Here is a 26929-nt window from a genome sequence, read left to right on the forward strand (position 1 = left end):
CGCCCATCCTCGCCACCACGCTCAGGGCGAGACGTCGGTGCGCAGCGAGACGGCGGCGCCGGAGTGGAACGAGCAGCTGAGCTTCGTGGAGCTCTTCCCGCCGCTGACGCGCGGCATTCGTCTGCAGCTGCGGGACGACGCGCCCCTGGTGGATGCGGCCCTCGCCACGCACGTGCTGGACCTGAAGTGGATCTCGCACCCGGGCCGCGCAGGTGAGCGCTTCTGGCCGACGCGCGCTGCCTCTGCCTGGGCCCTGTCTGTCTCGGGCCCCGCCCCCGACGACAAACCCCAAACTCGAGACCCAGCTCCGCTTAGAAAGTCAGGCCCACCCCACATAACAACCTTGCTCTAAACCGGCTTCTCCCTTCAGAGCCTCACCTGTTGCCCCCAGGCTACAAACCCTTACCCTCGGTTTGGCTAATTGACAAAATCCTAACTACAGCTGCATATCCGTTAATCACTGTAGCCCTGCTCTCCCTACAAATTTACACGCACAAGAAAACAAGCCCCGTCTACATTATCCATTTTCTCGGGACCCTAATTTGTAGTTCCTGACTCCACCTCCAGGGCTCTGGCTCCGCCCCTAGAGCCTCTCCCTACGTCCGCAGCATCTTTGGAGGGAGAGCTGGTTTAGAAGTGCTTCCAGGTCTTGGTCCACAGCTGTTCGTCGTAGCAGTTGGCAGGCTTCCCTTCCGGAGCGGCTAAGGCCCAGTATAACACTCCTCCCCCTTTGCCCTTGCAGGAAATAATTATGGATGTGGTGCGTAGACTGACCTATTACCCACCTGCACCATGCTCCCCTCCAAAACACTTTTTTTTTGTCTCCTCACAGCCGGGTTTAACCCCACCTTCGGCCCAGCCTGGGTACCTCTCTATGGCTCGCCTTCCAGCGAGGGGCTCCGGGACGGTCTTCAAAGTCTCAATGAAGGCCTTGGCCAAGGCATTTGGTTCCGCGGCCGCCTGCTGGTGGCTGTGTCCATGGAAGTGATGGAAGGGAGAGCTGAATCCGAGCCTCCCCAGCCCCCCCAGGGGTCCAGGTTGTCCCGGCTCAAGGGAAAGAAGAAGAAAGCTAGGCGTGGCCAGACTCCAACCGGGATTCAGCAGCACCTAGATGCCAGCTCCAGTGCTGATGCACCTGAGATTCCTAGTGCCATGGAGGTGGAGGTGGAGGAGTTGCTGCCGCTGCCAGAGGTGGGGGCTGGGGTTTAGTAAAGGGGCAGGGTCACTCTCAGCTCTGGAGTGTGTAATCGGCTCCCAGGCATAAACGCAGGAGGGAGGGTGTCTCAATTTGGGGGCCTGGGTGAAGATTGCAATGTGTGTACACATGTGCGCCTGTGTATATACACATGTGGGAGAAGGAGGGCTGACAAATCAGAAGTGAGCCAGAGAGGACTAAACTCCTGGTCCAGTGGGTTGGGACAGCAAGGGGCAGAAAAGGAAGCAGGACACCAGCAGTGAATCTTCTAGGCCTTGGCTGCAGTGTCTTTCCGTAGGCACTGTGGCCAGGCATCGTCCCCAGCTGCAAACTGGGAGGGTGGGGTTGATTCCAGCCTGATCCGCCTTTCCCAGAACGCCTTAGCACCCTGCGAAGATTTCCTGCTCTTTGCTGTGCTCTTCGAGGCCACCATGATTGACCCCGCCATGGCCTCTCAGCCTATCAGATTCGAGATCTCCATTGGTGCGTGGCCTAGCCAGAACCCTGAGTGTCATGAGTTTGAGGGGGTTGTTCCAGACTTAGGTCCCTGGAGGGGACAGTTGACCTTCAGTAAGGGGTGGGCTCTGACTTCTATTGAGGCAGAATAGCTTGAGGGAGGGGTCAGCCCCTCACCTTGGTGCCAGCCTGCTGACCCTTGCTGATCTGGACAGGTCAAGCAGGTCGCCAGGAGGAGCAGTTGGGCCGAATTTCCAGAGTCAGGGAAGGAGCAGAGGATGCTGCAGGAGAGGCACAGCCTCTACTGCAGTCAGAGGCGGGAGTCCGGCCAGTGGAGGAGGAGGAACTGGGGATTCCTGCTCAGCGGCCTGAGCCCGTGGATGGCAGCGGGTGAGTGCTCCTAGTGTCTGGAAGGAGGATGTTGGGAGATCCGCAGCGGCGCAGGACTGCCCCTCTGAGACTCTGCTCCTCTTCATCCTTCCAGGCCGTACTTCTGCTTGCCCCTGCGTCACCACAAGCCTTGCGTGCAAGTGTGGAGCCGCTGGGAGGATCACTCGTGGCGCCTGCAGAGCAGTAACTGCGTGCAGAAAGTGGCCAAGAGGCTGGTGAGAGCGAGACGGGCACCCACAGGGAGAGGCTGGGATATAGAGGCATCCGGAAGATGGCTGCCTGTGAAGGGAGCGCTGGAGGAGAGCTAATGGGTAAAGCACCAGGTTACCCAGCACCTCATTGGTGCAAGGCCAGAGGGCCAAGGAGCACAGCTCCAGGGAGAACTGAGGAGGCCAGAAATTGTGGGAGGGCCAGAGTTCAGAATTGTTGGACCCAGGAAGGGGCCAGGTGAAGAATGTGAGTAGGGCTACTGGGGACCTGGCCTCCCAGGCGGGAGTTTGAAAAAGAAGGGCAAGGCAAGAGGTGCAGTTGTGAGTGGGCTGGAACCTGGGATGAGGGTGTGGTCTAAAAGAAGTCAGAGTCTGGGACCGTTATGACTCTGACCTTCTCCCCTGGTGGTGCAGGACCAGGGACTGCAGGAGGCTGAGACTCTGCAGCGCAGGCCGGGGCCTGAGGCGTGCACAAGGCTGAAGCAGACGCTGGAAGAGCTCATGGCTGGGAGCAGGTAAGCTGAGAGCCCCTGCCTCCCTGCTGCCTGTTTCCAGGCATCTCTAGGGTGAGGGAGACTCATGATAGGTATTTGGACCCAAGGGCCCCTGGAAGGTGAGCACTTTACAGAAGAATGAGAAGGAGATGGGAGCTTGATGAAATTATTGGGTTAAATCACTCCCCTCCAGTAAACTCCCTTTCCTGAACTCCTGTAGGCTTATGCATTTCCCCCTCTTCTCAAATCTCCCCTATTCCTTTCCTCTACACTTGTTCCAGCTAATGACTTCCTTTCCTACTTCCTGGGGAAAATAGAAGCCTCACCTTCCTCCATCTAGTCTACCACCTTGCCAGCTTCTGCATCCATCTGATCTCCTTCCTTCCTGCCATAGCAGAGGAAGTGTCCTGCTCCCGAAGCCATAGCTGTGATCTTGATTTCGTCTCCTCTCATCTGCTGGAAAAATTGTCTCTGCAATTATCCACTTTCTCTCCTGCAACATCAACTGGTCCCTAGTTACCAGGTCATTACTGTAACCACATATACTTGTTCTAGTCACATCCATCTTTGATCTTCACTGCCCTGGATTCCATAACCTGCTCCAGATACTTCAGTGTTTTTCTGACCCTCTTCTCAAAAGAGCTATTTATCCACTTATTCAATGAATATTTATGGTATAAATATTTGGTAAATAAATGGTAAATAAATATTTACCCCAGACACTGTTTTAGGCACAGGAATAACAGTGAAAAAGCATTCTTGTCTACAAAAACTTCTGAAATGTACATTCTAGTGGGGGTAAGTAGACAGATAATAAAGATGTAAAGCACAAGGCAGAAATATAAGAAATATGGTAAGGATGTGTTAGGGAGAAAATAAAGCAAGGAAGTTTTACAGAGAGGTGTTGCAATTTTAGAGAAGGTGGAGAGGAGAGACCACAATGATGTTGACATAAAGAAGATGAAGTAGTAAGCCATGTCTGTAAGGATGTTTCAGACAGAAGGGACCACATGTGCAAGGCCCTGAGGTGAAGCATGCTTGGTGTGTTTGAGGAAGAGGAAGGGAATCAGTGTCATTGCAGCAGAGTGAGCAGAGACGATGAGGCTGGAGGGTGTAGGGGGAAGGAAGAGAGAGACATGTGGGGTCTCGTAAGCCATTGTAACGGCCTTGGTTGCTTCTCTGTATGAGATGAGGAACCACTGACAGTTTTGAAAAGAGAAGGGATATGCTCTAACTTATCCTTAAAAAGCATCAGTCGAGGGATGATATGAGAGGAAGCAGAGAGATCACTCAGGAGGGCATTGTAATGATTCACGTGACTGATAACAATGACTTGAATCTAGGGTGGTCGCAGTGGACATAGAGTGACAGGAAGGGATTTGAGAGTAGTTTGGGATTTTGGAAGTGGCACCTCGGGACTTGCCAGGGGATAAGCTTAGGGGATGAGGAAAATGTGAAAGAAGAGTCAGGCATGACTCCCCAAATTTTGGCTTGCACAGCTGTGTAGATGGTGCTATTTACAGAGCTGTGGAAAACAAGAGAAGGAGACGGTCTGATGGGAGCAGAGGGAATATCAGAAGTTAACATTTTTGGACATGTTAACTTTGAGATAGATGTCTGTTAGACTTCAAAGTGGCCATCTCTGCTAAGCTGCTAGCTATATGAAGGGAGCTCTGGGGAGAGTTCTAGGCTGGAAATGTAAAATTAAGGGGTGTCAGTACGTAGATAGGATTGGCTAAGATTATCTAGGGAACAGAGTAAAGAGAAATCTGAGGACCTGAGAAGCTCCAGCATTTAGAGGTAGGACGGAAGAGGAGGACCCAGGTAAGGACCTGGTTATAAGTGGTCACTTTTCTGCCCTCATCTTACTCAACCTTTCCGCATCAGAGGACGCAGTTGACCCCAACCCTCCTTCTCGAAAAACTCTGTGAAATGGTCTGGAAAAGCATTGAAAAGCTCATTCTGGATGCTGTATTGAGAATATTCTGTAGGAGAGAGGGTAAGAGTGAAGGTGGTGAGAGCAGCTGGGAGGCTGTTGCAGTAATCCTAGGTGAGAAGTGATGGTGACTTGCAGGGGTAAAGAGGGTGGGAAGGGATAAATTGGGAATTTGAAAATTGTACCTCTTGGGAAGTGATGGAAATGTTAGCTGTCTTGATTATGGTAGTGTTTCTATTGGTGTATGCATCTATCAATATTCATCAAATTGTACATTTGAAATATGTGTAGTTTACTGTACAGGAACCATACTACAATAAAGGTATTAATTAATTAATTAATTTTAAAAAAGAAGTGATGGTGACTTGGACTAGGGTGGTCCTGGAAAGGGAGAAAACTGGTCAGATTCTAAATATATTTTGAAGGTAGAGCCTAAATGATGTGCTGATGGACTGAGGTGGAATGTGAGTGAAAGAAAGAGCAGTGAAGGATGACTATGAAGTAAAGTAAAGCAGGGTTTTTTGTGGGGAGAAGGGAGTGGTGGTGGTCACTGGAACTCATGCACTTGGTTTGAGCTATCTTTAGTCAATGTTGGAATTGTCAGGTACAGCCCATCTGAGCCTTTAATGTGTGTTTGAATCCTCCAGGGTATAAACATGCGGATTTCTGACACAAGTCTGGGTTGGGGCTGAGACTGCATTTTTAATGAGGGAATACCAGTGCTGTTGGTCCTGGGCCACACTTTGAGTAGCCAGGGCAGTGAATAGTTGAATACTGGTACATTTTGGGGCTCCACAATGAGGCTAACTCGATGAACTGGGAAGGGGTCCAAGCACAGAGGTCGTCCTGGCTAAGGAAGGGTGCCTCTTTGAGAACAAGACCAAGAGGATCTGTGAAGGAGTCTGGGTGTGGGGGGCCTGCTCTGAGGGAGGGTCAGAGCAGGCCCCCTAAGGGTCAGTGTTCCTCCTTTGCTCCCACCTGCCACACCCACCCCGCTCCTGCAGACAGTTTTGCCACGGTGCTGAGCGCAGGACAGTGACCCGGCCCAATGCCCTGGATCGATGCCGACAGAGACTGCTGGTGCATAGCCTGGTATGGTCTGGGGAAGGGGGATCAGAGGCACCCAGCAGAGGCCCTCCACTCATGTTCTCTTCCTGCCATTCCAGAACCTCTTGGCAAAGCAAGGACTATGGCTCCTACAGGGCCTGAGACAGGGCAACGTGCAAGGGAAGGTTGCACTGGCCAAGAAGCTTCTGGCGAAACTGCGCTTCCTGGCCCAGGAGGTAATGCCTCACTCACCCATTTCCCAACCCTGAATACCTGTCCCTCAAGCTTTCCAGTGGCCTCTGTGCAGGGGTGACCCAACATTTATCCTGTGGATTGATGCCAGGACCAAGCTCTGTTTGGAGCAGCCAAGGATGAAGATGCGTGTTCTAAGGCCCAGCAGGGATGCAGGGAACATGCAGGATCTCGCTGGATGAAGATTTGAGAGTATTTTTCCTTGGCATGACTTCCCTGGTCTGAAGCTCTGAGCACAACATGTGTGAAGGGTAAAGGAAGTTCTCATTTTTTGATTACTTCCTCTCTTCTACTTCGTGTCTGGCTGTGTTATCTTGTGTAATTCAACAACCTTGGGAAGACGTTATCCCATTTGACAGGGGCAGAAATTGAGGCTTAGAGAGAAAAAGTAACTGACCCACCATGTCATAGCTGGTTAAGTGGCAGAGCTAGAATTTGAAACCAATTCTGCCCCACTCTGATCAGTCTTTCCCAAAAGCAAAGAAGTTTTGACCCCTGGGGCCAGTGTGTCCTCAGGTTCAGACAGTGAGGAGTTGGATATTGGTCTCAGATCTTGAAGGACAAGTTGGAATTTGGCAAGTGTGAACGAATGAAGAGCATGTGCAAAGGCATAGAGTCAGGAAGGCCTGGGCAGCTGGAAGGCAGAGTAATGGAAAGAGAGACAGGATAGAGACTTTATTATAGTGAATTTTAGTGCAAAATTGCTTTATTTATTTGTAATGAAAACTTCCTTATGTCAGCTGACATTTTAAAACATTTTTTTACTTAAGTATGCATCCTGAAATAATATAGGTTAGTTTTACCTTATTTCAAACTTTATATAGTACTGTTTATATTGTTTTCTTTTTTACTCAATATTATTTCTTGTGAGATTTTTCTGTATTGTTGCATATAGCTATAACTTGTCCATTTTCATTGTTGTATAATATTCCACTGTATGACTCTAATTTACTTATCCATTCCATTGTTGATGGATATGTGTGTTGATCCTAATGGATGGTGATTAGAAGCAGTTTCAAAGACCATTTTTGTACACATCCTGGGGATTAAGTGCAAGAGTTTCTCTAAGACAGTGGTTCTTAAACTTTTTTGATCTCAGGACTCCTTTACACCCTTAATAAATAGTAGGGACCCCCAAAAGTTTTTGTTTATGTAGATTGTATCTACTGATATTTACTATTATATAAATTAAAACTGAAAAAGATTTAAACCTGAGAAATAAAAAATAATTATTAATTCATTTAAAATAACAATAGTAGGGGGGAGGGTATAGCTCAAGTGGTAGAGTGCATGCTTTGCATGCATGAGGTCCCAGGTTCAATCCCCAGTACTTCCTCCAAGAATAAGTAATATAAGTAAACCTAATTACCTCCCCCCACCAAAACAAACAAACAACCGCCCCCCAAATAAAAATAAAATAACAATAGTAAACCTATGGCATGGTAGCACAAATAATATATTTTTGGAAAAATAACTATATTCTCCAAAACAAAAAATTTAGTGAGAACAGTGGCATTGCTTTACATGTTTTTGCAAATATCTGGCAAAAAATTTTTATTCTCTGTTATATTAAAGTCCATTGGTCTATGTTGTACTTTGAATGGATCTGTTATCCTTGCATGATTTTGAATCATCATACATAGGTCATTTGGAAATTTGGTTCCCTGAATTATGTATACCTTCCAAATGGTGATGCATTTCATTATATAGTAGTAAAATATCACATTTATTACTATCACCACCAACTCATTGGAAAGATCTTTGAGTGTTGGGAATCTGTTAAGCTCACAATGGCTGATACAAAAGATACATTTTTTCTAAGAATGTAATTTTTCATTTTGTTTTATTACTGATCTTAGAGAAAAAGTTTTCATTCTTTTACTATTAGTATGATGTCAGCTGTGAGTTTTTCATAAATACCTTTACCAGGTTGAGGAAGTTTTGTTCTTTGTTTTCTGAGTATTTTTTTAATCATTAAAGGATGTTGGATTTTGTCAGATGCCTTCTCTGCATCAATTGAGATAAATATTTTTTTAAAAATTTGTCCTGTTATTGTGGTGTATTGTATTGATTGATATTCTTAGGTTGAACCACCCTGGCATTCCTGAGATAAATCCCACTTGATCACAGTATATAATCCTTCTTATATGCTTTTGGATTTGTTGGTTTGCTAATATTTTGTTCAGAACTTACTCATGAGGGGTATATCTGTATTCATAAGAAAGATTATTCTGTTATTTTCTTTTCTTATGATGTCTTTATCTTTCTTTGATATTAGGGTAATGCTGGCCTCATAGAATGAGTTGGGAAGCGTTCCTTCCTTTTCTGTTTTTAGGAGGAGTTTGAGAAGGATTGGTGTTAATTCTTTAAATGTTTGGTAGAATTCACCAGTGAAGCCATTTGGTTCTAGGCTTTTCTTTGTTGGGAGGTTTTTGATCACTCATTCAGTCTCTTTACTTTTTATTGGTCTGTTGAGATTTCTGTTTCTTCGTGAGTCAGTTTAGATAATTTGTAAGTTTCTAGGAATGTTCTCACTTTAATTTCTGATTTTAGTTATTTACGTCTTCTCTCTTTTATTCTTTGTCAGTCTACCTAAAGATTTGTTAATTTTGTTGATTTTTCCAAAGAACTAACTTTTGGTTTCATTGATTCTATTGTCTTTCTGTTCTCTAGTTTATTTTTCTTCACTCTGATCTTTATTTACTTCCTTCTGCTAGCTTTGGGTTTAGTTTTCTCTTCTTTTTCTAATTCTTCAAGGTATAAAGTTAGGTTATTATTTGAGATCTTTCTTCTTTTTAAATGTAGGCATTTACAGCTATTTATTTTCCTCTGAGCCCTATCTTTGCTGCATATCATAAATTTTGGTATGTTATCATTTTCATTCATCTCTAAATATTTTCTAATTTCTTTGTAATTTCTTCTTTGTTGTAGTATTTAAGAATGTGTTGTTTAATTTCCACACATTTGTAAAATTTTCCAGTTTTCTTTCTATTATTGACCTGGGGTTTCATTCCAGTTTGGTCAGAAAAAGATACTTTGTGTCATTTCAGTCTTTTAAAATTTATTGACACTTGTGACCTACCATATGGTTTATCCTGGAGAATGTTCTGTACACACTTGAGACGAACTGAGTTGTTGTTGGATGGAATGTTCTATATGTGTCTGCTAGATCTAGTTGGTTTGTAATGTTGTTCAAGTCGTCGGGTTTCTTAATGATCTTCTGTATAGATGTTCCATCCACTACTAAAAGTGGTATATTGAAATCTCCAATTATTAATATAGAACTGTCAACTTGATATCACATTTTTTTAGTTCTATTAGTTCCATTTGGCTCCAGTTTTCGTATGTTTGTTGAAATTACCCATTTTTAAACTCTGTATTTTTCCCACTGGGTCCTGTAGAATTTTCATCACAGTTGTTTTAACATCCTGTCTAATAATTCCAACATTTGGATTTTCTGTGGGTCTACTTCTAGTAATTACTTCCTCTCTTGACCATGGGTCACATTTTCTGCTTTTCCTATGTCTTGTAATTTTTTATTATGTGCCTGGATTTTTGTATAAAAGAACAATAGAGGCTAAAATAAATAATATGTATCTCTAGAGAGTTTTGATGAAGTCTACTTTATCTAATTTTTCTTTTATGTTTATTGCTTTCTGTTACCCATGTAAGGAAACTTTGCTATTTCCAAGCCACAGAGATATTCTCCTATGCTTTTAGGAGAATAAAGATAGTTTCCTAAAACCTTTATGGTTTTAGATTTTACATTTAGGTCTCTGACCGTTCTCAAGTTAATTTTTTTGTGACATATATGGGTCAAAATTCTGTTTTTAAAATATGAACTTTGAGATATTGTAGCACCATATGTTGAGAAGATTTATTTTTCCCATTGAGTTGCTTTGGCTTTTTAATTGAAAATCAGGAGACTGTATAAGTGCCTCTGTTGAATTTTTCATTTCAATCATTGCAATTTTCATTTCTGTAAATTCTATTTTTTTTCAAATTCACTGTGTTATTTTTCAGTTTCTTATTCCCAGTAAATATTTGTCAGGTTTATCTTTTGTTTCATTTAAACATAGTAAGCCGAATTGTTTTTATAATGTCAGATGATTTCAATAGTCGATTTTAGGGGGCTTATTTCTGCTCTCTGTTCCTCCTGTTTGTTTCCTTCTGTGTTTAGCTGCTTTAAACTGTGAGCTATTCATTATAGTTTCCAAACATTATTTGTGGGACTTCTTTTAGTCTTGGAATAAAGGTATATTCTTCTAGAAAACATATGACCTTGCTTCTGCCCTTGATCACCTTAAACTAAAATTTGATGTTTAGCAACACCCAGGCATTGTGAAAAAATCAGCTTGTGGTTATTCTTTTCAGGAACAGTTTCCAGCTCCACTACTTCACTCAGCCAGACAACTCTCTTTGTAGATTCCTGGGGGTGAGAAAGTGGGGCAGGTTCAGTTAGGGTTTATCTTTATCTTGAAGGCATGATTCTTTGGGGTCGTAGCTTTTAGGGAGGGGAGAGATCGCCTATTAGACTCCTGTCTTGATAAACTCCTGTCTTGATTGCTATCTGAGCTCTTTATATTGTTTTTACTCACTATCAGGTCATGAAAAGCTCATATTTGCCAGATTTGGCAAATGCCCCTGTGGCAAAAAATTGTTGAAATTCTCTGTTAACTTCTCTGGTTTCCTATTTTCATTTAGAGCTTCATTTAGAGATAATTCTTTATTCTTATTATCTCACCACTGCCTTTAATGAATATTTAAACAAATATTTTACCAAGTAGTTTTAGTTGTTTTTAGAGAGAAGTAGGTCTTAATTCCTAGCTCATGATATTACTGGAGATACAAGTCTGGCGTGATGATTTCGCACAGGGAAAGGAGAGGGTCAACTCTGGGATGATCAGTTCTAGCCATTGTTTGTTTGCTTACTCAGTGATATTTAAAGTCTTCCTCGTGCCAGGCTATGTATGAGGCCCTGGAGATCCACCTCTGCCATGTTTCTTGCCCTTTTGGGGCTTAGTGTGGGAGACTGACTATGCACGTTAAATGAATAAGAAAAACTGATGATTTGTAGGAATTGCTAAGGAAGATGTTACAGAGGCTAAGGGGGCTGAGGAGAGATGCTTACGTAAGGTGGTCAGGGAAGATTTCTCTGCCGGGACAACATTTAAACTGAGACCCAGAAGGTGGGAGCAAGCCAGCCATTCATGGTAAAGAATGAGTTGGAAGGGAAGACTGAAGGCAGGAAGACTTCCCAGTTGTCTGGACAAGAGTGGGTGGTCTTAATCTCAGGCAGTGAGGAAGGGAGAGAAGGGAACGTTGGCAGGATTGGGTGATGAGCTGTCAGAGGAGACTGTTTGGCTGATGTGAATGGGCACACTGTGGGAATCACCGGGGAAAATCAGGTTGGGAGAAGGGAAGAGTAAGGAAATCAGGCTGACACTTGCTCCAGCTTGGTGACCTTGAAGACTTTATGCTGAGTGAAAAAAGCCAGGCACAAAAGGACAAATACTATATAATTCCACTCATCTAAGGTACCTAGAGTAGTCAAATTCTTAGAGTCAGAAAGTAGAATGGTGATTGTCAGGGCAGGGAGGGGAAATGGGAAATTAGTGTTTAATGGATACAGAGTGGCAGTTTTGCAAGATGAAAAAAGTTCTGAGAGTGGACAGTAGTGATGGTTGCACAACAGTGTGAATGTACTACTGAACTGTACACTTTCAAATGGTTGATATAGTAAATTTTATGCTATGTGTATTTTACCACAGTTAAAAAAAAAAGACCAGGATAAAAAAGTTGGGTGGGACTTTGAGTCTGAGGTTGCCTGTGGGGCATCCAGGGGAGAGATGTCCAGGAGGCAGGTGGCTTCATGGGCCTGGGGTTCAGGGGGAGGTCAGGGCTGGAGATGGACATTTGGTCCATCCATCCAGGGGAAGCTGTGGGAGCAAGGGGCTCTCCACTCCAGATCCGCCTCTGCAACCCAGTTCTCTGCCGGCAGCCCCAGCCTCCCCTCCCGGATGTGCTGGTCTGGATGCTCAGTGGACGGCGCCGTGTGGCCTGGGCCCGCATCCCTGCCCAGGATGTGCTGTTCTCTGTGGTCGAGGAGGAACGGGGCCAGGACTGTGGGAAGATCCAGAGTCTGCTGCTCACAGTGAGGGGTCCTAGGGGTGAGGGTGCTGGGGACTGGAGTGGGGTGAGGCTCAGAGGATGGCACAGTCCTCGGGGTGGAGGTGTGTAGATTCCAATAAGGGGTCCTGAGACTTAAATATTTTTTAATTAAAAAATTCAAATTTATTTTTATTTCAAAATTTTTTTTCTATTAACTTTAAAAACTTAAACATGTTTTAATTTTAAAAAATTAAACATTTAGTATTGTTTTAAAATTATTACTGTTTTAAAAAGTGTACTGAGCCCTTTAATTATCCAGAATGCCAATGGGAGATTGTGCCTTTACCCAGGTGAGTCTTGTTGTGAAATAAACACCAAATTTTGTCATCTCTGGACCTGCACTGGCCCTTTTATTGACTAAACTTTGACAGATGGGCAGGGTTATGAAAATGGGACTGTGATGAACTAGTTCCTTATAGGCATAGCCAATTTGTGGGCAGACTGTTTCTAAATGAGGTGTTCCTGTGATGGACACCAGCAGGAGTCCCTAGTGGTGAGAAGCTGTGACCACTGGGGCAGGGGACAGGGAACTAAATGTGTTGGGGATGAGAGGACAGAGGGGTGAGATGAGTGTGGGGTGTGGGAGTGCAGAGTTCAGAGGGTAGGTGTGGGGTTTGGGGTGTAGGAAGTGGCAGTGTTGGGGCAGGATGAATAGGGAATGGGAGTTATAGGGTAATGGGGTGTCAGGTGGGCATGAAGGGGCTGCAGGGTGAGGTATAGGGGGCTGGGGTGAGGTTTAGTGATACAGAGAGAATGGACCTACCTTGGGGGAGCAGGACTGCTGGTCAAGGTCGGGTAACAAGGGGTGGGCCCTAACATGCCTCTTCCCCACAACAGGCACCTGGGGCAGCCCCTGGTGAGGTCTGTGCCAAACTGGAGCTCTTCCTGTGGCTGGGGCTGGGCAAGCAAGCCAAGGCCTGCACCTCAGAGCTCCCCCCGGACCTGCTGCCTGAGCCCTCTGCTGGGCTGCCTTACAGCCTGTGTCGGGACGGTGAGTGCAGGGCATGGGGCAGGTGGCCCAGGGGGCCCGGGGCCCCACTTTCCGTTTGCCCTAGGTGTGGGGCTAGATGCCCAGCTGAGGGCTCAGAGGGTCTGGGCTCAGGGACTCCAGTGGTCGCTCTTCCTTCCCTCCACCCCAGACTTCAGCTACTTCCAGCTCCGGGCTCACTTGTACCAGGCCCGAGGTGTGTTGGCAGCAGATGACAGTGGGCTCTCAGACCCCTTTGCTCGAGTCCTCATCTCTACACAGTGCCAGACCACACAGGTGAGATCTGGGCTGGGATGTGGGCGGAGGGGCGCTGGAGACAAGGTGGGTGGGGGCTGAGCTTTTCCAAGGCCCTAATCGGACTGCCCTGATTTAGGGGGTGGTGTTGAACTAGAGGGTCTTAAGGGTGAGAGGTTCTTCTGATGCCTGCGGTTGCCTCCTTCCCTGCGTGGCCCCCAAGGTCCTGGAGCAGATGCTGAGCCCCCTGTGGGACGAGCTCTTAGTGTTTGATCAGTTGATTGTGGATGGGAGGAGGGAGCATCTGCAGGAGGAGCCTCCGCTAGTGGTCGTCAACATCTTTGACCACAATAAGTTTGTGAGTGTGGCCTGGGCCCCACCTGGGTTCCCACCAAAGGGCCCCCTCCCTTGTCTTGATGCTCCCTCGCCTGGCTCCTGAACCTCTTCCACATTTGTCCTCAATGCTGCGCTCCCTGCAGGGCCCCCCTGTGTTCCTGGGCAGGGCGCTGGCCGCCCTGAGGGTAAAGCTGATGGAGGACCCTTACCAACGCCCCGAGCTGCAGTTCTTCCCCGTGAGGAAGGGGCCCCGGGCAGCCGGGGAGCTCATCGCCACCTTTGAACTCATTGAACTGGACTACAGTAGCCAGCTTGAGGTCAGAGTGCTGTGGTGCAGCTGGCACAGGCTGTGGACCCCTCCTGCTATTCCTTTAGACTATCCAGCTCCAGGGATGTGGGCATGTCCCAGGGTTACCCCTCCAACTCCCTCACCCCCAGAGAATGCAGGCGACAGATCTGTCCTGGGGACACCTCACTGGACCTCCTGACTCCAGGGAACACTTAAAGTAGACCTATCTTAGGTTCACCTTGCCAGGCCTCCAACTCCAGAGAACCCAGGCTGCAGGTTGATCCTCATGCCTCAGATACCCACACTCCCTTTTTGTACATGGCTGTTTCCTTAGATACCCCTATCCCACCTGTCCAGCCTTGCCAGGTGTCTCTGGATTTATATTTCATTGGTAGCTCTCCGCTTCTCTTCCCTGAGCCCAGGATTTCCCTCCTTTGGCCTGATTCCTCTTTGACCTCTGATCTCTGGCTCCCTGTAGCCCTCAGTGCCCAGTGATGTGGAGCCCCAGGACCTGACACCCCTGGTCGAGCCCATCTCCGGACGCCTATCCCTGCCGCCCCATGTGCGCCCAGTTCTCAGGGATTTCCGTGTTGAGGTAGCACTAGGCACTCATCCTCCTTCCTTCTGCACACCTCGGTGCCCCTCAACCGGGTGCAGATCCCTGACTCTCCCACTTCCCAACCCCAGGTACTGTTCTGGGGTCTGAGGGGCCTTGGCCGTGTGCACCTGTTCGAGGTGGAGCAGCCCCAGGTTGTGCTGGAGGTGGCTGGGCGACGTGTGGAGTCCGAGATCCTGGCCAGTTACCGTGAGAACCCCAATTTCACCGAGCTCATCAGGCATCTGACAGTGGTGAGGGCACGGGCAGCGGGCAAGAAATGGAAGAGGGCAGTGGGCTGGTGAATTCCCGGCTGGTTATATTGGCTTAACCCACCAAGTTTCCATAAAGGGCCAGATAGTAAATATTTTAGGCTTTGTGGGTCATATGGTTTCATTTGCAGTTAGTCAAATCTGCCATTGTAGTGTGTAAACATCCACAGGGAACAAGGAAATGAATGGGTATGACTGTGTTCCAATAAAACTTTATTTGCAAAAACTAGCAGCAGGCCAGATTTTGTTTACAGGCTATAGTTTGCTGCTCCCTGGATTAATCCATGAACTGGTAATGCTGTGTCAGCTCTACTGGATGTGTGGATTAGCCAAATGTCATGAAGTAGGAATCTGAAGGAATCTGTCTAGTTTCTGAAACACCAGGGGCTGAGAAGAAAAATACATTTCTCATTTAATTTGTATTTACTGTACTGTGGTATAGACTTTGGAGTCAAATTTTGGCAGTGTCACTTAGGAATTTGTCAGATTACTCGTCTGATTTGAGCTTTAGTTTTTCTATTTGCTTGCTTGTTTATTTGTTTGTTTCTTTATAAAAGGGAGTAACAGATACAAAAGAGTGCTATGAGGAGCCAATGAGAGAAAGGATCTTGGTGAAAGGGCTCTGTAAACTGAAGAGTGCCGTGCCTGGGTGAGGGGGTGACTGGGACAAAGCATGGTGGCCTCCAGATTGCAAGGGGGCAAACAACAACCCGACACTGTTTCATGACTCTGCTTGCCATGCAGGAGTTTGCAGTTTGAAAACTTTATTGTGCTGTAAGATGATGAAACTGAAATCAGTTTGCTCACTGAACTTCCGGGGGATGCTTCCTCTCATTTCCCATTTCATAGTGCAACTTGAGGAAAACACATCCCTCTCTCCATTGTGCATGTGAAAAGAATGTGCATTCTTCTGTGGCTGGGTGGAATGTTCTATAGATATCACTTAGGTCTAGTTGAGTTGATAGTATTATTCAAGCTTTCCTAAAAAAAAAGCCTCCTTGGTGATTTTATGTCTAGTTGTTCTATTCGTTACTGAGAATATGGTATTGAGATCTCCAACTATTGTTGAATTGTTTGTTTCTCCCTTTATTTTGGGTCATTTTTTTCACTTCTTGTATTTTGAGTTTGTTATTAGGTGCATATATGTTTATAATTGTTACAGCTTCCTATAAATTGATCTGTTTATCATTATAAAATGTCCCTCTGTCTCCAGTAAAATTTTTTGTCTTAAAGTCTGTTTTGTCTGATAATATAGCTATACCAGTTCTCCAGTTCTCTCTGGTTAATGTTTGCATGACATGTTTCCTTATCATTTTACTTTCAGCCTATATGTGTCTTACTCAAGAGGGTCTTTTAAGCCACATGTAGTTGCATCTCTTTTTTTTTACCCAGTTGACAACCTCTGTCTTTGATTAAAATACAGTCATATTTGATGTTATTATTAATATGGTTGGATTTACATCTGACATTTTGCTATTTGTTTTCTGTAGGTCTCATACTTTTGTTCTTCCTTTAGAGCCTTCTTTTGTATTAAATAAATATTTATTACTGTACAACTTTAATTCCTTTGTTGATTTTTATTTAGCAGTTGCTCTAGGGATTACAGTATGCATACTGATTTTTCACAGTCTGCTTCAGACTAATACTAATTTAGTTCCGGTAAAATAGAGAAACTTTTCTCTATTATAGCTCCATTCATTCCTCCCTCCTTTTTCCTGTAATTGTCACATGTACATAGAATAAACTCAGCAATACAGTATTACAGCCTTTGTTCTCCCCACCCACCTCCTGCCGCCTTAGGACCCATTGATAGGTAGAGAATTCCTGGGCTAAAGAGCGTACATATCGTTATGGTTCTAAATCCACATTAGCAAACTGAGCATTGGTCCTTCACATAATAACAGCAACAACAGCAGCCTTGTGTTTCTGATAGCACTTTGTAGGCTTCAGAATACTTTTGTGTCTATTATGTTATTTAATACAATTGTCTTTCCAATCCAGGATTGTGTCCCCTTTTTAGCTGGGAAGTGGGTTCAGAAGGCAGTGACTTACCAGAGATGACACAATGAGGCTGTGGGCTCCGAATGCAGATTTAGCTGTATTGTTTTCCTATCTGTCTCTGCTACTGCCTCTCCCTCCTCCCCTAGTCTGAGAGACATGGGTCCTCTCTCCCCCAGGACTTGCCGGAGCAGCCTTACCTGCAGCCCCCACTCAGCATCCTGGTGATTGAGCGCCAGGCCTTTGGCCACACAGTGCTTGTGGGTTCCCACATTGTCCCCCATATGCTGCGATTCACACTCCAGGCTCATGAGGATCCCCCTGAGGAGGAAGAAGAGGAGGAGACAGGGGACCTAGTTCCCAAGGGACCTCAAGGTATGGGTTGTCCCCTTTAGGGACCACCAGACAGAAGTCGCTCTTGGCTGAGGTGGCTCCAGGGGATCTTCCAGTGGGGCATGGAGTCTGACTTCTACTTGCCTGACCTCCTCTGGGTGTCATTTACCCCCTCTTAGGACAGAGGTCCCTGGATCCCTTCTTGGCTGAGGTGGGGATGCCCAGACGGCTCCTGAAGGTGATGGACTATGGAGGATAGGTGGAGGAGGGGCTAGCAGTGCTTGGGATGGTGCTGGCTTAGGGGCACTGAGTTCTTCTCCCTCAGGCTCCTCTGAAGAAGCTCCCTCTGGGAGGCCTCCTGAATCAAGGCCCAGAGCTGGAGGAGGACATCCCAGATCCCGAAGAGCTTGACTGGTGGTCCAAGTACTATGCGTCGCTGCAGGAGCTCCAGGGGCAGGTAGGGACAGAGGAGAGAGTCCCAGGGGTTGGGGGGCTGGAGGCTGAGGAGAGCCAATGGCAAGAAGAAGGATCTCATCACACGTGGAGCGCTACAGTTTTTCAGAGCTCTTTGTTATAGCCATCGTTTGTCTTCTTCACAACAATTCTAGAAGCTGAGGATTATTAATTCCATTATCTAGAGCTTGTTGTCCAACAGAAATATCATGTGAGGCACAGACGTAATTTTAACTTTTGTAGTAGCCACATTAAAAAAAGTAAAAGGAAGCAGGTGAAATTGATCTTAATGATATATTTTATTTAACCTAATATATCTAAAATATCATTTTAAGAAGTAACCATTATAAGCAATTAATAATGAGATATTTTTCATTCTTATTTTATACTAGTCTTTAAAATCCGGTGTGTAGTTTACACTTCCAGCATACCTCAGTTGGGACCAGCCACATTTTAAGTACTCAGTAGCCACGTGTAGCTGGTGGTTGCTGTCTTGGTCAGCGCAGGACTAGATGATAAACTAAGGCTTTGAAAATGCAAGTGGCTTACCCAGCTGGAACTTAAAGTTTCCCAACTCCCTATCCTGGAAAAGAGGTAGATTAAGGAGGTGAATTGTGGGGAATAATCTCTGACCTGCCCTTTGATTTCAGACCAACTTTGATGAGGATGAAATGGATGACTCTGGGGATTCAGGTGAGAGATTTGGCTTTCTTACTTTTTTCCTTTCAGTCTCCCTCCCTCCCTGCACACCAGTATTTCTAACGAGGCATTTCTGCTGCTCCCAGATGGGGTCAACATCATTTCTGTGGATGGGGAAGCCCAAGACCAGGGTGAGGCTGAAGTAAAAGACTCTGTGTTCCAGAAAAAAGCAGTTGCTACTCTGAAGGTGACTGGTGTCGGGAGAGGGGATTCTGCTTGGATTCTGGACATCGGGCTGTCACTGAGGCCCTTGCCTTTCAGATTTACAACAGCTCCCTGGAGGAAGAGTTTAACCACTTTGAAGACTGGTTGAATGTGTTTGCCCTGTACCGAGGGCAAGGGGGTCAGGATGGAGATGGAGATGGAGAGGAAGAAGGGTCTGGAAACCTTGTGGGCAAGTTCAAGGTATGTTTGGGGAAAGAAGGTGGGGGACCAGGGAGCACAAGTGGGGTTGCAGGAGGAAGACTCTCTTACCAGTGTCCCATCCATCCCACCCAGGGCTCCTTCCTCATTTATCCTGAATCAGATGCAATGTCCTTCTCTGAGCCTCAGATCTCCCGGGGGATCCCACAGAACCGGCCAATCAAGCTCCTGGTCAGAGTATATGTTGTAAAGGTGAGCATCCACCGGCCCAGCACGCCTCTAACTCCAGCAAAGGTAATGTACATGAAACCTACAGACTAAAGGGATCAGGGTCCAGCTTCTTCATTTTTCAGGTGGGAAATCTTAGGCATAAAATTAAGAGACTCCCCAGGGTTACACAGCTTGCTTGCTGCAGAACCTGAATTTATAGGATATAAAATAACTATATATGAAATGTTTAAATAAATAAAAGAATGAACTTAAAATGAGCAAGGAACAATAGACTATTCAAAGTAAATAGCAAGTTTGAAGGGCCAGTTAGAATTTTTAGAAATTAGAAGTATAATATTTAAAACTAAAAACTCAGTCAGTGGTGGAGCAAAAGATTTGAACAGTCACTTCACAAAAGAAAATATATATAGGGCCAATAAGCACATGCAAAAATGCTCAGCATGCTTTGTCATCAGGGAAATGCAAATTAAAACCATAGTGAGCTGTAATTTCACATGTGCTAGAATGACTAAAATAAAAAAGACTGACAATACCAAGTGTTGGTAAAGATGTGGAGCAACTGGGACTTTCATTCATTGCAGGCAGGAGTGTAGAAAGACTAAAAATATATTACTGTGTATAAATTGTACTTCAGTAATTTATGCATAAATTATGTGTTTATAAAATTACATAGTTAGCAAAAACAATAAGTTTAATACATATAGTTTAAAACCATGCAAAGTAGTGCTATACATTGCTTAGGGATGCATGTATATGTAGTAAAAGCATTTTTACTTTTTTGTGTGAGTGAGAAACCCCAAATAAAGGGTTCTGGCTACTTCAGGGGTGGAAAGGGAATGAAATCAGATAAGGGGACTCAGGGAACAATTGTCAGTAGTGTTCTATTTATTAAGCTGGGTACACACATGCTCATTGCATTATTCTTTTATTTAGTTAAAATATTCTTAATTTAAAAGGTAAAATGTGCCCCTATAATAAATGGAAGTTAAATGATATGGAAAGTTATAAATCAAATAGTTAAGTCCCTTATGCATCTTTCTACATATTTTCTGTTTCATATTTTTGATTATACCTATTTAAGTATTTCAATATTTAATTTAAAAGTAAATAAAAGTTATCTTGTCCAGCCTCTCAGCTAACTCCTTGCTGTGGGAGGTCTCTCCTTGGTAGCTTCCTGTTTATGCTTAATTGGAGATTAGGTTCAGCAAGGGCAACCCTAGGTTATGACAATGATATTTCTCGCAGTTCCATCCCATCCCATCTCCCTAGGCTACCAGCTTGGCTCCGGCAGACCCCAATGGCAAAGCTGACCTCTATGTGGTGGTGAGCGCTGGCCGGGAGCGGCTAGACACCAAGGAGCGCTACATCCCCAAGCAGCTGAATCCCATCTTTGGAGAGTGAGGCTGGGCCCTGGGTTTGGGAATGGAGAGCACTTTGCCATCTGGCCCTGTGGCTGTCACTCAGGCAGCTGGCATGGTGCTAGGAGGGGAATGCACGGAGGCTTCTGGAACCCTTGACACCCCTACCCCCGCAAGACCACCTCCTAGGGCATGGAGGTGTCCTGAGCCATGCTCTCTCCTGGCCAGAGTCCTGGAGCTCAGCATCTCTCTCCCTGCTGAGCCAGAGCTGACTGTGGCTGTGTTTGATCACGACCTCGTGGGTTCTGACAACCTCATCGGGGAGAGACCCACATTGACCTGGAAAACCGATTCTATAGCCACCACAGGGCGAACTGTGGGCTGGCCTCCCAGTATGATGTGTGAGTCCAGCAGGGCCCTCAGGAGTCATTCTAAGTCCGACCAAAGACAGTCAAGTTCACCCACCTGTGTCCAGATCCTTTGATTTCATAGAAGGGACCTCCCCTGTGACTAAGACATTATGGCTTAGTGTCAAGACCTGGCCTTGGGAGTTGGGATTGTAACAAGTCACTTGACCTCCCTGAATTTCAGTTTACTCATCTGCAAAATGGAGGTAATAATAATAGTATCTCCTTCGTAGAAACACCTGGCATACATCTTTTGTTTTTCACAGTTTCTGGAAGCAAGGACTAACCTGTCCCCTAGTGGAGTTATGAACCTGGATCTCATGTTTTCAAGGCTCTCCACCCCTTCCCCTGTGCCCAACTATGTCCATATGCTGGCCCCTACTGAGGCACCTTCCTTTTATGCCTGCAGGGGTGGGTACAATGCCTGGCGTGATGCATTCCGGCCTTCACAGATCCTGGCAGGGCTGTGCCAACGCTGTGGCCTCCCTGCCCCTGAATACCGAGCCAGAGCTGTCAAGGTGGGCAGCAAAGTCTTTCTGACACCGCCAGAGACCCTGCCTCCAGGTACCAGCCCCTCTCTGCTGAGCAGTCCAGATGGTAGAGCAAGATGGTAGAACAAGATACTGGGGGCCCCTGGTGCCCAGTCTAGTGTGCACCCCAAAGAGCCCACCTCCTTCTGCAGGCAGAGAAGGTGAGTTTGAGTAAGGATAACAGTGGAGAGAAAATGGTCTTTGTTGGTGAGTGTGAGATGCCCAAAGAGTGTTACTGTCCCCTCAGAGCCATAGCTGAGAACACAGGGTGGCCCATAGGGGATCCCATACAACATACAACGTGGCTGCAGAATTGAGCTCATGCTTCATAAATGGCTCGTGGTCTCTTCCGTAAAGAGAGCCTGCACAAAGGCCACAGCCCCTCCAACCGCACTGTCCCCCTGACTGCTGGCTTTTCACTGGCAAAAGCTGTTATAGCAGCACTCCCTACCTTCTGAGCGCTGTGGCCTTGCCCTCCCAGTGCAGCAGCTGCCTCAGCCTGGAGCATCTATTGAAGGGCAGGGGAGGAAGGGAGGAGAGCTGGGAACCCAAGCTCACACACTTCTTGTTGCAGGTGGTGGGGAATCCAAGGTGGTAAGTGAGGTCCCCGAGGAGGCCCAGGCATTGCAGGTGCTGCGGCACTGGCAGGAGATGCCGGGCCTTGGGATCCAGCTGGTACCTGAGCACGTAGAAACACGGCCCCTCTACCATCCCCGCAACCCGGGGCTGCTACAGGTGAAGGAGGGCTCAGCACCCAACCCCAGAATCCCAGGACTCCCACCTGATCCTGGACTTGGGTCCCCAGGGTGCCCTTTCCCCAACACCTCCACCCGGGCATCACATTGCCACTTCTGACTCTGGCTTCTGATTCTGGTCCCCTGCATCCCCACTGCAGTCTTGGACTTCCATCCTGGACCCCATATTCCTACTCCAGACTCTGGTTCTGAAAGATCCCCTGGGCCACCAAGGCTCAGACTTGGCATTTCCAACCTGTCCTCTATTCTAGATTCCTAAGATCTGGGCCCTGGGAATACCAGATCTTACTTTTGATCTCAACCTTCCACTTTTGGGGGCTCATCTCTGAATCCCCAGGATAGCCTCAACCCTGGAATCCCTTCAGTCTTGCCTGAAGTCCCCTAGCATCTGCCAGACTGTGCCCTTTTGACCCCAGCTCTTCTCTCCACCTGGGGAAAGGCAAAACCTCTGGCCACAGGGCTGTTAGGGGAAGTGGGACCCCAACAAGACCCTTTAGCTTGGTCCTGTGCCCCCAGGGATCCCTTCACATGTGGATTGACATCTTCCCCCGAGATGTGCCTGCCCCACCCCCAGTTGACATCAAGCCTCGGCAGCCAATCAGGTGAGTCCTGGCCCCTCCTCCCTTGGGGCAGGCACATCTTGGACAACCTGTACAAGGGTCTTCTGAAAACCTGGGACCCCCCAGTGAAGCAGGCAGAGGCTGCTGACCCAGACTTCAGGTAGGTGAGCCATTAATTTCCCTTTTTTCATAAGCCATTGTGAGTTGGGTGTTTGTCACTTGCAACCGAGAGTCCAAATACCAGTAAATCCCCTTCCTACCTGAGCTAGTCTGAGTGGATGGTGTATGTACTTCAGATGTTGTCAGCAATCTGTCAGTTTCTACCTCTGGGCTTTGCTTTCCTTGGTCTCACACTCAGGGACGCTTTTGCAGTCTACGGGCAGAGCGGCTTTTAATGGTGCCAGGCTTACATCTTGTCCAACTAGACTACTTGAGCAGAAAAATAATACCTCTTTCCCAGTTAGAGCAAAAGTCTCAGGGCTGACTCTCATTGGACCAACTTGGGTCAAATGCTGATTCCTGAACTAATCACTGTGATCAAGGGGCTGTAATACACTGATTGGCCAGTCCTGGGTGATGTCCTAGGTGATATACCCACCTCTGGAGCCAGGTAGGGGTTGGTCTGCCCCACCAGGATCACACAGACTGACAGGTGGGGGTGCAGGTAACCAACAGAAACTCAAGGTGCTGTCAGCAAATGAGGAGAAATTGATACTGGGCAAGAGAAAACAACAGATACCCAGGAAATCTCATGACAGCCAAGGACAAGGCTGTTTGGGGTAGAATCAGGAACGTCACAGCCCCTCCTTCTGTCCCTCTGGGGTTGCCTGCTGTCATCCCTGTTCTGTCATTCTCCCACTTTTCTCTGCAGGCTGGCTTTCTCTGCTCACCTGCCACTCCTTTGTACTGCAAAACTTCAGCTTGCACTAGACTGGCTTGCGGTGGCTCCAGCTCTGCATCTGATGCTACATGACTCAACCTTTCAGGGTCTTGATTCCAGACTAATGGGAGGGAGAACCTCATTGGCCCTGCTTGGGTCAGCAGACCATTCCTGGTGCCATCCTTGGTGGCTGGGGTGGTCAGTGATACCTGGGGCTCCTTTAAGGGAACACAGACATCCTGCTCACCCAGCTAGGCACACGTCAGTGCTCAATGAATGTCAGCGGCCCTGGCCCAGGTCCTTTCTGCTTCCTGCAGCCCTTCCCAGGACCCCTCCCAAGTCTGAAAACCCTCCCCCAATACATCCCTCAGCTATGAGCTCAGAGTCATCATCTGGAACACGGAGGACGTGGTTCTGGATGATGTGAACCCGCTCACTGGAGAGACATCAAGTGACATCTACGTGAAAAGGTAGGCCTGCAGGCTGGGCCAGGCACGTGGCTGTGCACTGAGGTGAGATTGCAAACAGGGGCTTGGGCCCTGGGCTGGCCTGTCCCCTAGGCCCTTGATGGTGCCTGGAGCTGGGTGGTGAGTGGAGGGGCAGGCTGGGTGAGGAGCTGGGTTCTGGGCTTGGGGGCAGCATGGATGCCCACCCCCTCGGCCTGCACTTTTCCCCTGGCTCCAGCTGGATGAAAGGGCTGGAGCATGACAAGCAGGAGACAGACGTGCACTTCAACTCTCTGACGGGAGAGGGGAACTTCAACTGGCGCTTTGTGTTCCACTTTGACTACCTGCCCACGGAGCGTGAGGTGAGCGTCCGGCGCCGGTCAGGACCCTTCGCCCTGGAGGAAGCTGAGTTCCGGCAGCCGGCTGTGCTGGTCCTGCAGGTCTGGGACTACGACCGCATCTCCGCCAACGACTTCCTTGGTACTGCTTAGCTGTTCTCCTCCCTCAACTCCTAGCCCATTTCTGCCCTCACTGCCCTGGCCCCCAGCCCCTGGGTTCCCTACTCTAACCCAGCCCTGAAGCCTGGGTTTCAGACCGTAGGTCATGAGCCTTTGCTTTCTGGCATTACTGAATGTATTCAGCCCTGAGCACCATAACCTCCATTCCTACCCAAAGTCTCCGACTCAATCTTCTAATTTGACCTGAGCTCAGGCCACTCTGGACTCGGAGTCCATGGCCTTTGGTCCCTGCTTAGGCAGTCTGGTCCCATCCTTGGCTGTTTCATCAGGGTCTGACAACTTGCTGACATCTGGGCTGTGGTGTGTGGTCCATAGGTGTGGCCTGACCACCATGTTCTGACTTCCTAGTCTGGACTTAGAATCCTCCGGCACTGCCTCCTCCTCCAGGATGTTGTCAGCAATCTGTCACTTCCTACCTCTGGGCTCCACTTTCCTTGGTGTCACTCTCAGGGAGGGGAGGTGGGCCCAGATAGATTTGGATCTCCTGCCTAACCCAGAGAGCTCTGACTTGTAGGCTCCCTGGAGTTGCAGCTACCGGACATGGTGCGAGGGACCCGGGGCCCTGAGCTCTGCTCTGTGCAGCTGGCCCAGGACAGGGCTGGGCCAAGGTGTAACCTGTTTCGCTGCCGCCGCTTGCGGGGCTGGTGGCCTGTAGTGAAGCTGCGGGAGCCTGAGGACGAGGAGCGGGAGCAGCGGGAGGCTCAGGCTGGCAAGAAGAGGAGGAAGAGGAGGAGGAAGGGTCGGGAAGAAGACTTAGAGTTCACAGACCCAGGAGGCAACATCTACATCCTCACGGTGGGTGCGGCCAGGGCAGGAACCAGGCCAGGTGGGTGCCAGCCCTGAGCCTGCCTGAGAGCTTGGTCTCTATTTCCCCTTTTTCTAGGGGAAGGTGGAGGCAGAGTTTGAGCTGACTGTGGAGGAGGCTGAGAAACGGCCAGTGGGGAAGGGGCGCAAGGAGCCTGAGCCCTTGGAGAAGCCCAAGTGAGTGGGCGGCCCAGGAGGTCTGGCCAGAGCCTGGAGGAGGGAGGAGTGGGTGCCCAGGGGCTTCCTAATCTTCCTGACACCACCTTCCCCCCGCAACAGCCGCCCCAAAACCTCCTTTAACTGGTTTGTGAACCCGCTGAAGACCTTCGTCTTCTTCATCTGGCGCCGGTACTGGCGTATCCTGGTGCTGCTGCTGCTGCTGCTGGCACTGATCACTGTCTTCCTCCTCCTCGTCTTCTACACCATGCCCGGCCAGATCAGCCAGGCCATCTTCCGCCCCCTCCACCAACCCTAACGGACCTGGGAAGCTCATCCATAATGCCAGCTCCTCAACTCCTGCTCCTGGCAGTCCTTCCCACCAGTAGGAGCCATCCTGGCAGAGTGGAAACCTTATCAGGCATCCACTCTGATGCTTGAACACATGCTGTGTATAATAAATAATAAGTAATACAGGGGGCAGAGAACAGAGATGTTCTTGGGTAACCCGGGCGCTGGGATTCACTGGACAAATGAATACACAGGATGGGAGGCTGCCCACATGGCCCCTCTGCCAGGAAGACTGGGACCCAGCCAAAGGTTCACAGCCGCGGAGCCCTGGACACTGGTCCTGCTGCTCCGTGCGCTCCTTCCCCACCTGCTGCTCCTGCTGCTGACAACGGCTGGGTCCCTCTCACCTAATCTGTCATGGCTCCTGCTGTTCCATGACAGCCAAACACTATACATGCTTCATGAACTTGCACCAACCCTGAGAGTAGGCAGATCACTTAGGACACTTTTGTTTGCAGGTGACAGAAATCACAACCCAATCATTCAAAAAGTCCATAAACGATAAATGTTGGAGCGGGTTTGGAGAAAAGGGAACCCTCCTGCACCGTTGGTGGGAATGTAAATTGGTGCAGTCACTATGGAAAACAGTATTGCGATTCCTTAAAAAACTAAAAATAGACTTACCATGTGATCCAGCAATCTCATTCTGGACATATAACCGGAGGAAACTAATTTGAAAGCACCCCAATGTTCACAGCAGCTCTATACGATAGCCAAGACATGGAAGGACCTACATGGCCACTGACAGATGACTGAATAAAGAAGTTGTGATTTTTATATACAATGGAATACTACTTAGCCATAAAAAGAATGAAATAATGTCATTTACAGCAACATAGATAGACCTAAAGATTATCATACTAAGTGAAGTAAGTCAAAGACAAATACCATATGGTATCACTTATATGTGGAATCTAAAAAAATGACACAAATGAAGTTATTTACAAACAGAAACAGTCTCACAGATATAGAAAATTTGTTTACCAAACAGGAAAGGGGAGGAAGGATAAATTAGGAGCTTGGGATTAACAGATACATACCACTATATACAAAACAGATAAATAACAGGGTCCTACTGTATAGCACAGGGAACTACATTCAATAGCTTATAATAACTGAAAAATGTAATATATATAACTGAATCACTATGCTACACATCAGAAAGTAACACAACATTGTAAATCAACTATGCTTCAATTGAAAGAAAAAGAAAAAAAAAAAAA

At 47.4% G+C, this 26929-nt stretch overlaps 1 protein-coding gene across 4 annotated transcripts; it reads left to right on the forward strand.

Annotated features, from left to right (window-relative positions):
• Positions 1-25831, forward strand: LOC105084967 (fer-1-like protein 4). 4 transcript variants are annotated; one of them, XM_064475734.1, is made up of 31 exons: positions 1-212; positions 833-1191; positions 1570-1678; positions 1867-2041; positions 2136-2256; positions 2665-2765; positions 5685-5772; positions 5847-5963; positions 11981-12133; positions 12988-13141; positions 13290-13414; positions 13596-13730; positions 13852-14025; positions 14476-14592; positions 14685-14846; positions 17042-17237; positions 17375-17433; positions 17521-17652; positions 18299-18341; positions 18434-18534; positions 18609-18752; positions 18846-18962; positions 20211-20338; positions 21116-21270; positions 21811-21971; positions 22508-22593; positions 23803-23901; positions 24116-24357; positions 24910-25190; positions 25279-25376; positions 25479-25831. In XM_064475734.1, the coding sequence occupies exons 2-31, from the start codon at positions 979-981 to the stop codon at positions 25672-25674; spliced, it is 4182 nt and encodes a 1393-aa protein (XP_064331804.1). In that variant the 5' UTR covers positions 1-212; positions 833-978; the 3' UTR covers positions 25675-25831. The 4 variants fall into 4 exon arrangements, with proteins under 4 accessions (XP_064331804.1, XP_064331801.1, XP_064331802.1 ...); XM_064475731.1 differs by lacking the exon at positions 1-212 and having other exon boundaries at positions 847-1191; positions 5685-5760; XM_064475732.1 differs by lacking the exons at positions 1-212; positions 14476-14592 and having other exon boundaries at positions 847-1191.
• Positions 25832-26929: the final 1098 nt, after the last annotated feature.

Source organism: Camelus dromedarius, chromosome 18, assembly GCF_036321535.1.
Source record: "Camelus dromedarius isolate mCamDro1 chromosome 18, mCamDro1.pat, whole genome shotgun sequence".
Classification (NCBI taxonomy): domain Eukaryota; kingdom Metazoa; phylum Chordata; class Mammalia; order Artiodactyla; family Camelidae; genus Camelus; species Camelus dromedarius.

Bases quoted from the DNA above. Each gene is read 5' to 3' on its own strand.
- LOC105084967 (XM_064475734.1), top strand. From the start codon at position 979: ATGGAAGTGATGGAAGGGAGAGCTGAATCCGAGCCTCCCCAGCCCCCC. The intron at 5,773-5,846 runs GTATGGTCTGGG...CTGCCATTCCAG, and splicing joins GACTGCTGGTGCATAGCCTG to AACCTCTTGGCAAAGCAAGG. The intron at 13,415-13,595 runs GTGAGATCTGGG...GTGGCCCCCAAG, and splicing joins CACAGTGCCAGACCACACAG to GTCCTGGAGCAGATGCTGAG.